Source organism: Hypomesus transpacificus, chromosome 17 (genome assembly GCF_021917145.1).
Source record: "Hypomesus transpacificus isolate Combined female chromosome 17, fHypTra1, whole genome shotgun sequence".
In the NCBI taxonomy this organism is placed as follows: domain Eukaryota; kingdom Metazoa; phylum Chordata; class Actinopteri; order Osmeriformes; family Osmeridae; genus Hypomesus; species Hypomesus transpacificus.
The window spans coordinates 12,727,685-12,743,043 of record NC_061076.1 but is presented as its reverse complement, the minus strand read 5'-3'; the positions used below and the strand labels follow the sequence as shown (position 1 = coordinate 12,743,043).

Below are 15,359 nucleotides of genomic sequence, written 5' to 3'. Positions count from 1 at the left end.
TGTCAGTGTACAGCTTAAAATACAAACAAAAGAACAGTCAAAATATCAACAATTTGGTTTGAACATGTCTTTATTGCAGCTTCCCCTTAACAGCAACATTTTTATAATCTTCTACATCTGTAAGATGTATGTGTCAATGTATGTGAAATAAGCCATTAAATCAGCAATTTATTTAAATACAAGTTTAATATATGGATATATTATTCAATCAAACATGGCTTAATTTGTGCTCTCAGCTTTATACATCTATCTATAGCCTATCTAAAGGATAAGTTACATAACCACATTTCAACAAGGTTGTAATACATGGTTACATAGTTATCTGCAAAGGTATACTGAGCACATACGTTTACAGTGATATTAACACTTTTACAACAACTACAGCATATTACAAAATAAATAAAATATTCAACACAGTTGGCCTCACTTGATATATGGAATGTGCCCAATGCATTTGAATGTGTGTGATTATCTGTTAACATATCTGTAGTCTGTACCTCCCATTATTCACTATATAAACTCCTCAAAAAAGGTTTGGAAACGTTATTTTGGTCGATTACTCCTCCCTTTTAATAATACCAATTGGTATTGTATTTTATATAGTTGGAAAGCCTGATTAGTCACCTTTACAACGAGGTACAACTTGTAAGGATCGTGCATTCGTGGAATGAGCAACACAGCTAACCGTGTGGGTAGCGGCCCCCCCAAAAATTTTGAGTTGAGTTTGAGTTGCTTGGTGGATTGAATAATTGCACTCTCCCACAGTAATAAAGGAAGTTGTAGCTCATTGTAAAGGTGACTAATCAGACTTTCCAACGATATAAAACACAATACCAATTGGTATTATTGAAGGGGAGGAATAGTCAACCGAAATAACGGTTCCAAACATTTTTTGAGGAGTTTATCTTCATGTAGAACCAGTGTTAGCTGTTGGTCATTTGACAACTAATTTACCAGCTTTATAACAAGTCAAATATTTTTTTACATGCAGCCATTCATCATTCATCAAATGAACTACCTAATGTTTTGAGTGCATTTGTGGCTTAAATAAATCACACCAAGCACAGAACAAAGAAAAACTAAAAGGAAATATGCAGAGCTGTAATATCAAAATGAAAATTGGATAAATTATTAATCACACTCCTCTAGGGAAACATTTACTGATAATCATAGGAATTCCAATAATAACATGTCAATGAACAGCAATAATAGTGGCTCAGACTTTGAAATACATTTACAGCCAACTTGACAGTAGCAGTATAGCATAACTATTGAAATTAATTATCAGAATTTAGTCAATAACTAATGAACAGCAACACACCCACCTTTGGGTTAGAACATTGCTACAATACTGCATTTAAAAAGGGATGCATTTGGGTCTTATTAAACGATCATTTAGAATGTCCAGAAGGCAAGCCCCAAAAAACTAATCATGTCTGATAACCAAAAGGAGTTTCAAGTACATTTGAGTGGCCACATTCATCCCTTATGTCACATAAATTACACTACAGTAGCTTCTGTAGTAGGGGAGGGGATCAACATTTTTCTTCCATAAATAAATATGCATTAAAGGGTCCCCTGATTACTCTGACTCTTCGGCCTGTCAGAAACGTATTGTACAAACCATTATACTTACCTACATGCAAGATAACACTTTGTGACATCATCTAGTCATTACAGCTGACATGGCAAACGTTTGATGGCTGTTCAGCCAAAGGTGTCTAGACTTTTTGACAAAAGATGGTACAAATATATATTTATTTGATTTGTTAGTGAGAACTTGTACTCTCCCCCCCCCCCCCCAACTCCCCCACTCATTCCGTCTTGGTTGTCTCTCTCTCACGTTCAGCCACATCAATGGCGGCCATGTTCCTGGAGGCAGTGACCAGATGTAGAAGGCTAATACCGGATTTGAGCATGCACACCATGGCGCAAACTCCAATTAGCCACTGCAGCCACACTACACGGGGGATACAGAGTAGAGGAGTGTTTATGCAGATGGTTAGAAATCTAAATCACACACTCAATAACCCACAAGAGACCTATTTTCCAAACTGCTACCATGTAAGATGATTACATTGACATAAATGTGTTCCATATCCACAGTAAATTATGCTTTAAAAAAGGCATTTACATTGTCATTAAAAGTTAGTCCCAATGAATTGATGTGTCAGTGTGTCTTCTTTGCACTCATGCAGATGTTAAAGGGAAAGGTAATAATATAAATATGGGGTTGCAGAGTGAGGACTTACCAGCGGGATCCTCAATATAGTAGAGAACGTAGAGCAGGCAGAAGAAGAGCTCATTCCCCATGCACATGACAAACAGCACCGGCTACAGAAGACACAGTTAGTGTGCAATAATTAGGTATGCTTGCTAGGGATGGCTATCGTTAAGATTATAACGGTATTACTACTTTTACCGATTCGGTGCTTTAACGGTATTCTTATTTTATTTTCATAAAAACAGAATTCACATTGCTTTATTATATTTTATGTTAAATTAATTAAATTATCTATAGTGAAAGAAAGCAATGTTTCAAACAGGGCTCTCAAGTCTCGAGCATTCGCTGTGAGATAGGGGCAGATCTAGAAAAATATTCACGGGGTGGCAAGAGGGTGGCAGTAGATTTTGAGGGGTGGCATCCCGTGGCAGAAGTGTGTAAGATAAAAATGAAAAAAAGTATAGGCTGTGCAACATGTGTGCATAGTCAGTGAACACTCAAATGAATTTTAGAATTACAGGTCCCATAACCAAAAAGCAATTAACGTTTGAAGATTTATTTTGAATATATATATATTTTTTTATAACCTGAGATGAAAATGAACAAAATAAAGGCTGTGCAGCATGAATGCATACATCTTAAAACAGTTTAAAATGATTTTGACACTCCTAGTTCATGTTGTTGAAAAGCTATTGACTTTTCAAATGTGTAGCTTGTTGATGGTCCCTAAACATACAGGCAGCCAAAAGCATTGGCTAAGCAGCCAGTTGTAGCGGTGCTAAACACCAATTAAAATAACACAAGATTGGGTGTCCGAATATCTGTTGAATATCGAACTTCAAACTAACTTTACCATGGTCATCTTTGTTGTTCCTTCCCAAAGCAACGAGTTAACGTTATGAACTCCAATTCAAAAGGAAAACTAACGTTGCAACTCCATTAGCCCTGCACTTTTCTAATAATTTTCTAAAAGATCCGCCCCTGCCGTGAGACTCACACATTTCAACAGTTTTTCATGCTCTCATGCAACACCTTGTACTTCTCACACATTTCAACCAGAGGCGTAGCCACAGGTAGGCCTAGGTAGGCACAGGGCTACCCAATTTGTTCTAAGGCCTATCCAAAAACAAAAATATCTCAGAAACATTATGCACTGGGTGCACATCGCAAAGTAAATAAGTAAAAAAAATGAAAAGATGCCTAACCATATTTTTCTAGGCCTACCCAAAAAGATGATTCTGGCTACGCCCCTGATTTCAACCATTTCTCACACTGAGAAGGGATAACTTAACCCGCTATTTACAATTAATGGACGAAGCGTAGTTGATAGTTGTCTCCAATTATACAGAGTTAAAACCAGCTAATCAGAAACCCCCCACCCTCCCTAACTAGGGACGGGGATCGTTAATTTTGATTTATATTGATAGAATTTTTGAGACTGCTTAACGATTCGAGTCTTTATCGATACTTTTCTATTATTTATATAACAATAACTTTGTTATTGCAGCCCACAGAGCCATGTTTTCAATGATCATACGTCCAGTTTGCGCACGTATTTAATTTTAGGGGCATATGCGAGTGAAATGGTTGCATTGTAGAGCCCTGAATTGGCTTATTATCGTCAACGATAATACGTTTTTTAATTAGTACGTTCAACCATCCTAGCAAGCAATAAAATGGGAAATGAAGCGAAGTACAGCGTCAGGCAAATAAATTCTTTGTTTAGTTTAAAGGCCGTTGGCAGGCAATTCAATTGAATTTCGTAATTGTATTAGACAATCGATGCATGTTTGTGCACCAGTGATTTGATTTAAATGACATGACTCATCTCTCGATAGGCCTACATAAGTTAACGTTACATTATATTAACCACTAGTCTCGATAGCAGTATCGATAAGCTCGGACCATATTGATCTTCCCGTTTTGGGAAATTTGGAACAGTGTCCTTATAGAACCGGGTATCGATCCCTACCCCTAACGTTTTGTATCCAATCGTGTATGGTAATCTTGCGCCAAACTTTTGATAAAACTTGAAAACCCTGTTTGTAATTATTGTAAAACAACTGAACATTGGTATAGTGGTATACAGCCCTTGCATGCAAATTGTTTGTTGTGGCAGCAAGTTGTCTGTATCTATCCTAGTAAAGTGTAACCACACTTTGGAGCGTTTGATTATCTCCGCCATTGTCACTATATTAAGCGGGAGCTTTCAAATTGTGTGTGCGTGGCTGTGCGCTTGTTGCGTGTGCCAGACAGTGAGCCTGAGTTGTTGCCTGAGACAAAAAAAGTGTGTCTAGTCCAGGGGTGGCCAACCTTGGTCCTCGAGAGCCTCAGTCCTGCATGTTTTAGAGGTTTCCCTTCTCCAGCACACCTGATTCATATGAATGGTCGTTACCCAAGCCTGAGAATGACCATTCTTTGAATCAGGTGTGCTGGAGCAGGGAAACATCTAAAACATGCAGGACTGAGGCTCTCGAGGACCAGGGTTGGCCACCCCTGGTCTAGTCGATGTTGCATGTCTTTCCGCGAAGGTTCCGTTGCACGGTTTTGGCAGAATTGTGTTTTTTGTGGTGAAAAGTGTTGCTAACGGTAGCTAACTAGCTAGCTACAATCAGAAACTCATGACGTCATGATGTCACACGGCGCCTGCGTTCATAACAAGGCCTGTACAAACTGCGTGCAGACCAACTCAGTGAACGATAAGTCTTAAGTAATTTTGCTACCTGCTTAGCTAGTTACAGCTGACAAAAAATACAGCTCAGGGTGGTGTTATCACAAGAAACATAGCTGGCTACATCCGCAGTGTCGCCATGTTTGTTTTGCAGATATTTTTCAGCTTTTTGTTAGCTAGCTAGTTACTTTCCAGGAGGTACCGTACAGCGTTGTACACACTATTACCAGTCTATGACTATGACTGGTAGAACTACAAAACTACACTAGCTACACAACAAAAAGACCACAGGCACAAGCCACAGTGAAAATGTCTCATTTATGAAACGTTGATATGGCTTATTTCTACTGGTTAGCAATCCATCACAGTAGTTACTGTAGTAGTTAGCTCTACTTACCCTGGCAAGGAGCAGAGGACTACAATTACAGCCAGCCTCGTCCAAGTGAGCCTAATGGTAGAATTACATTATGCCTGCTACCATTTGCACTACTCTGGCTGCTATCCTGTTTACCAACAGGGTCAACCAGCTACAGGCCAGTTAGCGAGGAGATAAATACTTCTTCTTGTCTTTGCACTGTTGCTTCGTTAAAATCGTGGTGGGACCGATAGATTATTAAAGCAATAGAGGGGCATCAAATGATTAGTCCTGGAGAGCCATGGATGCCATCCAATATCTGACTGTCAACAATGAATGTGACTTAAAGTTTTTTTTAAAGGCTTCTCATAGAATGAAAGCATAAAAACATCAGAATAGAGTTTGATGCTTTTTAAGCAGGACCAGTCTTGGTAACAGCCATCAAAACTAGATACTGATAGGAAAGCATAAGTAAGCTACTATCCGTTGCTAGCTTGTTTGTGAGAGCAGAGAGACCTGTCATTGCCTCCTTTTTTATGAGTTAGTCATCGAGTTATTATGTAACAAACCATTATCAAGTCACTGAACTACTGCCACTGAGCTCTTCAGTACTTATGGATATCCATGGGTGTTTGTTTTCCAATTTTATATTCCCATAGAGAAGTGTTTAGTTAACCTGGCAATTGAAAGAAGTTACCTTGCTTGAAATAAACATTCAACTTATTCAGCGTCTCTTACACTCCAGTGTTTCCCACAGATTAGAAAGCTATATGTGGGGGGGGGGGGGGGGGGGTGTTGTTTCATGTCAGACCGGGGGGGGGGGTCGAAATAATTCACAAAATCAATCAACAACAACAAACAAATAATTTCTGCATATGCAGGTAGCGACGCTTCATACAGGGTGCTAAATAACTATTTAACTGGTCGGCTCCATGACGCCGGGTAAGTAGCTAGCTCTTGAAACTTCTCACCAAAACAACGAAGGGGAACCTTTGATTAAGACATGTCCGTCGGTACCTAGCGAAAAGTAGCCTCAACTTTCCTAGACCTTTAGCTACGGCACTAATGCTGAAGGCTCGCTGATGTAGCTGTCGGTCTCACTAGAACGGCGTATGCATCGTTGCTAACGTGTGCTGACGTAGTGACTGTGTGTGTATGTGAGAAAGACGCGTGCGTGAAAGAGACGGAGGGAGAGCAGGGAAAGGAAATGCAGCTGAACGAATACGCTGCGTGTTTTTACCTAAATAGCGATAAAAAAAAATGTTTACGAAACGCAATGTGTGGCGGCCGGTGTTGATTCTGTGGCGCACCGCCACAAATTAGTCTGACTTTTTTTTTAGTCTTTTATTTATATCTGCTCCAAATGACTAGTTTGTAAAAAAAAATAATAGAATTGGAAGCAAGATACCACTAATAAGTGTGCCCTTTGTGCCGCTGCTCACACCCGTCACACTTACATCTCTATTTTGGCCCATTTACCTGTAGCAAAAATCAGCATTATAATTATGCACATCTACAATTTAAAGTGTTTGCCTTTTTGAGCCACACCTTCCCTCATCAACAATTATCACCTGAAAATGATTATACTGAGTAATTAGTAAGACTGATGTGGTTTGGAACTGGAAACTTGATTGGAAGAAAATATCAGAATATTGACTAATTTATACACGCAGTATACGTTTCCACTTTATAGAAACTGATTATGAGGTCTGTCCGATGTTAGACGGAAATGTTACATATTTTCACAGTCCTGTATAGGAGACTTTCATGAACAGATTTACATGAAGTAGGCTGTGGCTGGGACTTTTGATTTAAGTAAGAGGGGTGCAGATTTTTTTTTTTGTGGCTATTAGGTTTCCTATACAACGATAGAAAGTTTGTGTTTTTTGGTGCATTTGCTCAAAGAGCAATCCTACATCTGTGTTGTTGCCATTTGGCTTCCTAAACCAGAAGTTTTACAGCAACACTGGCTTAAAACTAGAGGTATATAAATTATCATTTCAACCACAAACTGTTTACTTGTAATATAATGTCACAATAAATCCTAAATGAACATTTATATGTGAGGCATGTTTATTATTTTAACGATTGAAAACAGATGCATCACAGACTGCTGTTGAATATGTCACACGCTCTGGTGAAAAGGAGCGGTTGTCAGCCAAGGTAATTTCTCAGTTTTTTACAGATTATGAAAATTCAGATTGTAAACTTTCAAATGATGTGTCATACATTGAAATAAAATTTAAATAGTTAAAGATAAGCCTATTGGAATTTAGGTAAACCTGGAATGCTATAGCAGAGAAATCCCCCTTGAAAGATTCTAGACCTTTTCACGCCTTCACAAAAGGGTGTGATTGTTTTAGTGTTCATCATTAGAAGCACCGAGCGCCAGTCATTTAATCACAATGAAGAAAAAATATCTTTGCACTAGATCAAATTCCAGGATCCTGCTTTCTTGACTTATTCTAGATATGTGTTTTATCCATCCAGTATTTATTTTTTATTTTTTTATCACACCTGGAAAAGCTATCGTAAAGCTTTTTAGGATTCCTACATCCGCATGAGTCCACCACTGGGCCTTAGGAAAAGGCTCTTGTCTTGATTGGATTTGCAGCTAGGGGATGTTCTAGACCATGAGGGGTCTAGCTGGGGTCAGTTGTACTGTTAGAAAGGCCAGTTACATGAAACATTTTTGTTGTCTAGGGTTGTCCCCACTGAGTCGACTAGTCAATTGTTTGGTCAATATGCTCGATTAAGATTTTTTTTGTCGAGCAGCCGTATGGTAGTATTGAGATATGATTCCCGCTTATGTCACCATTGCTGAAATAAACAAATGTTCTACAGAAATTGTAGATTATATTATTTAAGACAAATAAAGCAACTAAAAATTTTTACAATTTAAACAAAAAATTAATCTGCGTTTTGTTTTGTTGCACACAGCACATGAGAACAATTGTAGCAGTTAACTTAAACTCTACCATACTACAGATGTTTACAGTTGGTGTTATTAGTCCTTTAGGTAAAATGGCAAATACATCTTTGGTATGGAAGCATTTTATGAAAGTACAACAACGGTTTGCATTCCATAGTTTGACGTTGAATATGATGTACCACTTGAAAACCGTAAATTGGTCTACTTCGCTAAGGCATGCAAACACTGGCATTTTTTATTATATCGGCATTCGGTAACAACTGTTAACACAAGGCTTATTATTAGTAATAGATAATTTTGTAGCGGCTGAATAACGCTTTTTACGTATGTATTTCTTTCAGATTATCTTTTAAAACAGTGAAGTAAAACATCACACTAAATTGTTTGATGAAAAACATTGGGCCTACACAAAAGTTATAAAGTCATTGGACTTGTGTGGGGAGGGGTTTGACAAGTGTGATGACTGTATTACTCCACAGATACCATGGGCTTGGACATGGAGTTGAACCAGTTACTATTCAGTTTGACTTGAGATTAGATTGAATTGAGGCCCAATTGGAGAAGAAGCCATAGGATATTTACAATTGTAGTAGGCCATTAGATCTGTTTTAAAAGTTATGGGGTGTAATTTCTTGGATATGAAGCCCCCATCCCCCACTCCAGAGACAGTTTGTGACAGAGGTGCTGATATTAAGTTAAACATAGTACTGCATTAACAGTAGAGTAAGAAATAGAGACTAAATGTGTAAAACTCTGTGCCGAGTTGGTACATGTCAGTTTAGGCAAAGCCTTTTAAAACACCTCTCTATGCAAATCTCAAAAATTTGAAACTGCCGCTGTAAAACGATCGGTTTCCAAAAAGCCACATTTGGGACCTCACAAATTTGGCTCCACCTTTTTTGGCTCTGGTCTGTACCTTTGTCACACCCCAAAATGTAGTTAAGCTAAGACAGGAGTTTAGCTGTGCGCCGTTCTGTGTACTTCCATGGGAATTACAAAGAAGAAAGTTTTGACGTTTTTCAAGGATATTGAAAATGGACCATGGTCGTAAATCCAGGCTGTACAGGGAATGCTGATGCTTCCCAAGGGAGCAAACACTCGACGGGCATGACTGATGTTTGTCTATGACAAGATCCTTGTGAAGTGCAACACTCAATTATTAATTTGCTCGAACCATTTCACCAAAGACAGTTTTGAAAACCTTGGACAATTTAAAGCAGGATTTGCTACATCGCTGTTGCTGAAAAGAGGCGCTGTTCCGACCGTATGCTCATCACAACCGCAAGCTGTAAGTATGATTTTGTCACTAACAGTTATAGCAATGCTAACATCTCCTGTATCTAGCATAGGTAGAATGTGATGATTTAGCTTACTGGCAATGGGGCTGACGTTATTTCATTTTCCTGACTGTTTCATTCGAATAAATAACCTGTGATGTCATTGTCAATTCACGATACATTTTTGGCTATGTTGTGTCTTTGCTTCGCTCGTTGTAAACCAACCAACCTATCAGCACGCAGCTCATCTATATATTCATGAGCATACCATAGAAGGGAAAAAAACTCTTGTTTCATTCTAGGGCTATTTCACAGGGTGCATTACGGCGCATAGAACAGCACCCAGGTCATATTCAGCCCAACCAATGTTACATACCCTATTCGGAGACCTTAAAAGCAGTGTGAAATACCCCCCCAAAAAATCATTCTATGACCGCTTTAAGAATCCTGTTAAATTAGCCTGAAAACACCTAAACAGCATACCCAAAGTAAATTGAGAGCTGTTCTTGAACCATTTGGAGTACATGCATAATTGTGGTCTCTTTTGAAAGGTGACACTCTGAAATTACTTCCCCTGTTGTTGGGACCCCTGTAAGTCTTACTGGTGTTGAGTAATAGAAGCTTGAACACAATTAAAATGAAAGTTCTTATTTCCACCTGGATTTTGTTTTGAAAACATGCCTGAAGAGACCTAGAGGTGGTAGGTATTAGCTGGAAGACAAAATTAGACCACAGCATGATGCCTTGCTCACTAACATAACTCACTCTGGTGGGAGCGTAGGAAATATTTAGAACTCACGCATCTAAGGATTAAGGGAGTGGGCAACATTGAAACCCAATTATAATAAGGATAAGAGCGTCTGCTAAATGACTAATTATTATTAATTATTATGAATGCAAGATGTGTAATGCAGATAATAAGTCTGCATTACACATGTGAACGTACAGGTGAATGTAGGTGGGTCATATCTCTTACCCGGGAAGTGTAGTACAGACGGAGTATGGGGTTGCCGGATAGATCAATAGCCTTATGGCTAGTGGATCCCTTCATTGTTGAGCTAAGAAAGAGCGAAAGAGGGAGTGGGGGGATTAATTTGTACCATTTTCTACATGTTTGTCAATATGACAACAAATATGTTTTCATGTGTGGATTATGTTTTGGCCTGCCTATCACCAGGGGCCTCATGTATAAAGGTTTGCGCAGCTTTCATACCAGAAGATGGCGTACGGCCAAAACTCGAAAAGTACCTACGCACAAAAATATTCACATGTATAAAACCGGTCGTACGCCAGGTCCTGCGCACCTTTCCTTTATAAATCACAATCAACGTGAGATTGACCGCACGTGAACGAGCCACTGACCCCGCCTTGCCTCCTCTCATAAATTAATATGCAGATGGACTATAAATGCGCTCCTGAGGTCAACCCTCACTGTACCTCGCCACCAGGCTCCTGTTTGGTCGTAGACATAGCCACTGATGTGCAAATTTGCACTATACTCCACTTAGGTTAGATAGGTTATAGGGTTGAAAGTTTTTTTTTTTTTTTTTTGTGCATTAGGGTTAGTATAGCGTACTATTTATTGTTATCTGTAATTTTAGAAGTTTTAGTGTTAGGGTTAGTATAGTCGTTTATTTATTGCTATCTATATATTCAGGAAGTTCACTTATCTATGCTCAGCATAGATGTAAATTTGTTCCGTGTACTTATGTTATGTTATGTCAGGTGCTTGCGTTGTCTTGTCTTAAGAATTTCAGTGCCCAGTCTAACCTTGTGTTGTTCTGTGCATCTGACAAATAAAAGACTTGAACTTGAATTTCGTTGTCTGAATTACCGTATTTATTCGAATAAACGCGGCCCTCGAAGAAACGCAGCACCAAAATGGAACGTTAAACGCTGCAGCGTTTATTTGAAGAACTACGGTGACTGTGAGATTGCGGTTCTGACAACAGAGGTGGAGGCGAGAAAATGTGTCCTGTTTGGCGGCCTGTCATCAGATATTAGTGATAAAAGACAGCACTTTGAGATTTAGGTAAATGTAAAGTGCATTACAAATAAAATTATCATTATTATTATAGGGCCATCAATGCTGTGGGTTCAGAGAACCGGACCATGGCAGAAATTAAGAAGAAATGGTCCGATATAAAACTTTAAATGAAGAAACGAGTGGTGGGTGGCGAATCGTAACAGCATGATTTTGTCGTTCGTTTGACAGCCTCAAGTTTAAGAGAAGTTATTAAGTGGTGGCGGTATAAACAGGCTATATAGCATTTCCCGTTTTGTGTTTTGGCATTTTGATATGATCATCCACATTAATGATCAAACGTTTATTTTTATGTTTTTTGAATAGTCAACGTCATAAAGTACTAATGGAAACTTTATTTTGTAATGTTTGGTGAGTCTCTGCACTTTTCAGTTGGAATTCGCCATGTTACTGAGCCAGACAAGACTTTGCGGACGGTCCGCACATTCTCACGTCTGCTCAAAAGTTTCCGTGACGGCCCGCACATTCTCACGTCAAGTAAATCTTTATACATCACAAAGTGTGCGTGAAAACCATCGTACGCAAGCTTTTTGTGCGTACGCAACGTTTATACATGAGGCCCCTGGTTTATTCACGTGCAATGGCAGCCAAATCTATGGATTGACATTAGAAGCGTATTGTTATATGCCTATTAACTGCATCAAATCCACACACCACTAACCAATGTGACTTAATATGACCATATATTATGTTTTGGAAGCACATATGAAGCGGACTTACCCCAGAATCAGTGTAAATTACGGACTTAAGGCTCGTTCCCACCACGGACAATAAGATAGTTATAGGAATCGTTCTATATTTAAAACGATAGCATGGTCCACACCACAATGGTAACAACAACTATATAGCGGAAGGATATTGTTGTGGTCACTTTCAAAACTTTTTTTCCAGCTGATGAACGATAAAACACTGACAACCAATCAAAATACATCCGAAATTAAAGCCTTTTGAAATGGAAGACACCATTGCAAGAAGCTAGGCCAATTGTTGAGGTTGGTGTGGAAGCAAATATAGTAATCTTTATAATTCTCGTTATTGTCCTTGGTGTGAATGGGCCTTTATTCTTAAAATCATATTCACATTCTAGTGGGAAGCTTCTCACAGGCCACATAAAATCTGTTCACGGGCCACACATTTGACATGTCTGGTCTAGACAAAATACAATGATGAGTATACCTGTGCAGGTGCAGCCAGTGACTGGCAATGTCCAAGCTCATACTCAGCTGGAATAGGAAGATGTAAGAGGGGTAGAGCACAGCCAGATTGACAAGCAAACACATTGTAGCACATCGGTCTGTAAGCATATCCAGCATAGCCCCAAATTTTGTACCTGCAAGAAAAGATGGTATCGGATAAACACACCATGTACTGTAAAGTCAGGATAATTTGAGTTACACTAGGTTAATCATTTAAGGGTTATATTTGAATACCTTGGTTGAGGGCCCTGGCGGCATGCCCATCAAAGGCATCCAGGAGGGCACTAAGGAGGTAGCAGAATACTGCAGGCACTGGACAACACCGCATCAGGTAGAATGCCAAAAAAGCCAACACAATCCGGGCATACCCTACCAGAAGAAGAGGTTGTTACAAGCGATGGCATAAATTGTTGCCTGAAATCAGATAGCCATCATAATTTCATAATGGAGAATTAACAGCCAGATCCGTACAACAATGGATGCATAGAGCTATAAATCAGACTGTCAAACTCCTCAATGCACCTACCAACTAACCAAATCTCGAGCTAACAATGTAAAGCTATGATAGCTTCGTTTGGTACGACGGCTAGCCTAGCCCCAACCACTAACTGACAGGTCAAACCTAAACATTTAAGGATTTCATTTGCCGATTCTTGTCAAGCAGCCTTCACGACCTACAAAAATATGGTGGACAAAAATACTGGGCAGTTGTTAATGTCAACTACGTAGCAAGGCTACCTAGCACTCTAGCCACACGTTGGCTTCATACAATAATCTTAATTTATAGAGCTAGCTATTGAATATGGTCCAATTAGTCTGGCACGAAGATGTGGTTCATACATTTGACATACTAACCGATCAAATTCGGAACAAAAAGGAAAATATTTTCATTGGCCATGGCAGCAGCTTTCAAATACTTCGGTAAAAACAAGTCGTCTTCGATTGCTTCCAAGCGCGTTGTTAGCTTTTAAGCTTTCACCCAGCCAAACAGAAACCAGAGCCTGTCAACGGAGAGCCTGTCGACTTCCTATATTATGCCCCATTGTAAGGAATGTGGTTGCAGTTCCACCAGAGTTACACTGGGGGTGATCGCGAGCGAGTGCAAAATGAATGAGAGTCTATAGAGCTAAGCGGCTAAATTTGTCTCTTTCGCCTGATTGTCGTTGAGAAATATCAGATTTGATTGTAGTTTTTGCATGTTTAGCATGGATTATAGGTCGAAAGTTGAATGAACGAGTACTTATGTCCTTTCGATGTCTTACAGGGTAAGTCGTTGTTGCCCATAACACGCTAGCATTCTGCTAACGAATGCTGATTGGTTAGTGAAGGACTGACTACGACCAGAGATCCCGCTTGATGGCATCCGAAGCGGAACCAGCAAAGATAAGACTAAATCAGACATTCTCTGGCCATAGCATAGCCAGAGCCTGTTTAAGGAGAGCCTGCCCACTCCCTATTAATCCCCATTGTACCGAATTTTGTTGCAGTTCCACCAGAGTTCCACTGGGAGTGATCGCGGTCGAGTGCATGTTGAATGGGAGTCTATGGAGGTAAACGGCTAAATGTGCCTCTTTCGCCTGATTGTTGTTGATAAATCTCAGATTTGATTATAGTTTTTGCATGTTCAACATGGATTACAGGTCAAAAGTTAAATGAACGAGTACTTATGTCCTTTCTATTTCTTACAGGGTAAGTCGTTGTTGCCCATAACACGCTAGCATTCTGCTAACGAATGTTGATTGGTTAGTGAAGGACTGACTACGACCAGAGATCCCGCTTGATGGCATCCGAAGCAGAACCAGAATGTCAGAGCATTAGCAACATTAGCAACAACATTAGCAGCCAAAACTCTTTCTAGCATGTGTATTGACAGGGAGAGCCTAACCTGTCAGCTGTGTTGTCGATGCCTCGAGAGTAAAGTGGAAGTAACCAGAGCTTGCCGTCAAGCAGTATGATGTGTATGACGTCAATGCCATTTTCAAAGGCTTTTTAGAACAGAAAGGCGACTTTAAAAAAAATTTAACACCCAGTGGTGTGTTTTTTTTTGTCCTCCCCTTTCGATTTCAGAATTCAAATTACTAGACAAAAAATTCTATGCTGAGAAAAGTGGATTTTGAGGGATATAGCTCCATAGACCTCCATTAATTCTGCACTCGACCGTTAGCGCCCTCATATGGAACTTGAGTGGAACTGCAACCAGTTCAGAACCCGGAAGTTTCCCGAGAATGGGAGTTCTCTCTTTATTAGACATTCTCTGGCATAGCCATCTTTTTCTATGGCTCTGAAGCCGAGGGGCGAGTGGTGGGGGCAGAGCCTGTTTAAGGATAAATTATCTATATTAGACATTCTCTGGTGGGGGTCTGGGAGAACTGCGACTCTCGGGAAACTTCCGGGTTCTGAACTGGTTGCAGTTCCACCAGAGAATGTCTAATATAGGTACAGGCTCTGGTTCCACTCTAGTTCCATATGAGGCCGAGATACTGCTTTACGGCAAACTCTGGTTACTTCCACTTTTCTCTCGAGCCGGAGGCATCGACAACACAGCTGATCAGGCTCTCCCTGTCAATACACATGCTAGAAAGAGTTTTGGTTTGCTAATGTTGTTGCTAATGTTGCTAATCCTCTGACATTCTGGTTCTGCTTCGGATGCCATCAAGCGG

General features: G+C 39.7%; 1 protein-coding gene across 2 annotated transcripts; it reads right to left on the bottom strand.

Annotated features, from left to right (window-relative positions):
- Positions 1-167: 167 nt before the first annotated feature.
- cdipt (CDP-diacylglycerol--inositol 3-phosphatidyltransferase (phosphatidylinositol synthase)) lies at positions 168-13,718 on the bottom strand. Of its 2 annotated transcripts, none has more exons than XM_047038354.1 (6): positions 13,555-13,718; positions 12,934-13,068; positions 12,680-12,833; positions 10,436-10,517; positions 2,253-2,334; positions 168-1,960 (listed from the first exon to the last, which is right to left on the bottom strand). In XM_047038354.1, the coding sequence occupies exons 1-6, from the start codon at positions 13,595-13,597 to the stop codon at positions 1,815-1,817; spliced, it is 642 nt and encodes a 213-aa protein (XP_046894310.1). In that variant the 5' UTR covers positions 13,598-13,718; the 3' UTR covers positions 168-1,814. The 2 variants fall into 2 exon arrangements, with proteins under 2 accessions (XP_046894310.1, XP_046894311.1); XM_047038355.1 differs by lacking the exon at positions 13,555-13,718 and adding an exon at positions 13,226-13,391.
- Positions 13,719-15,359: the final 1,641 nt, after the last annotated feature.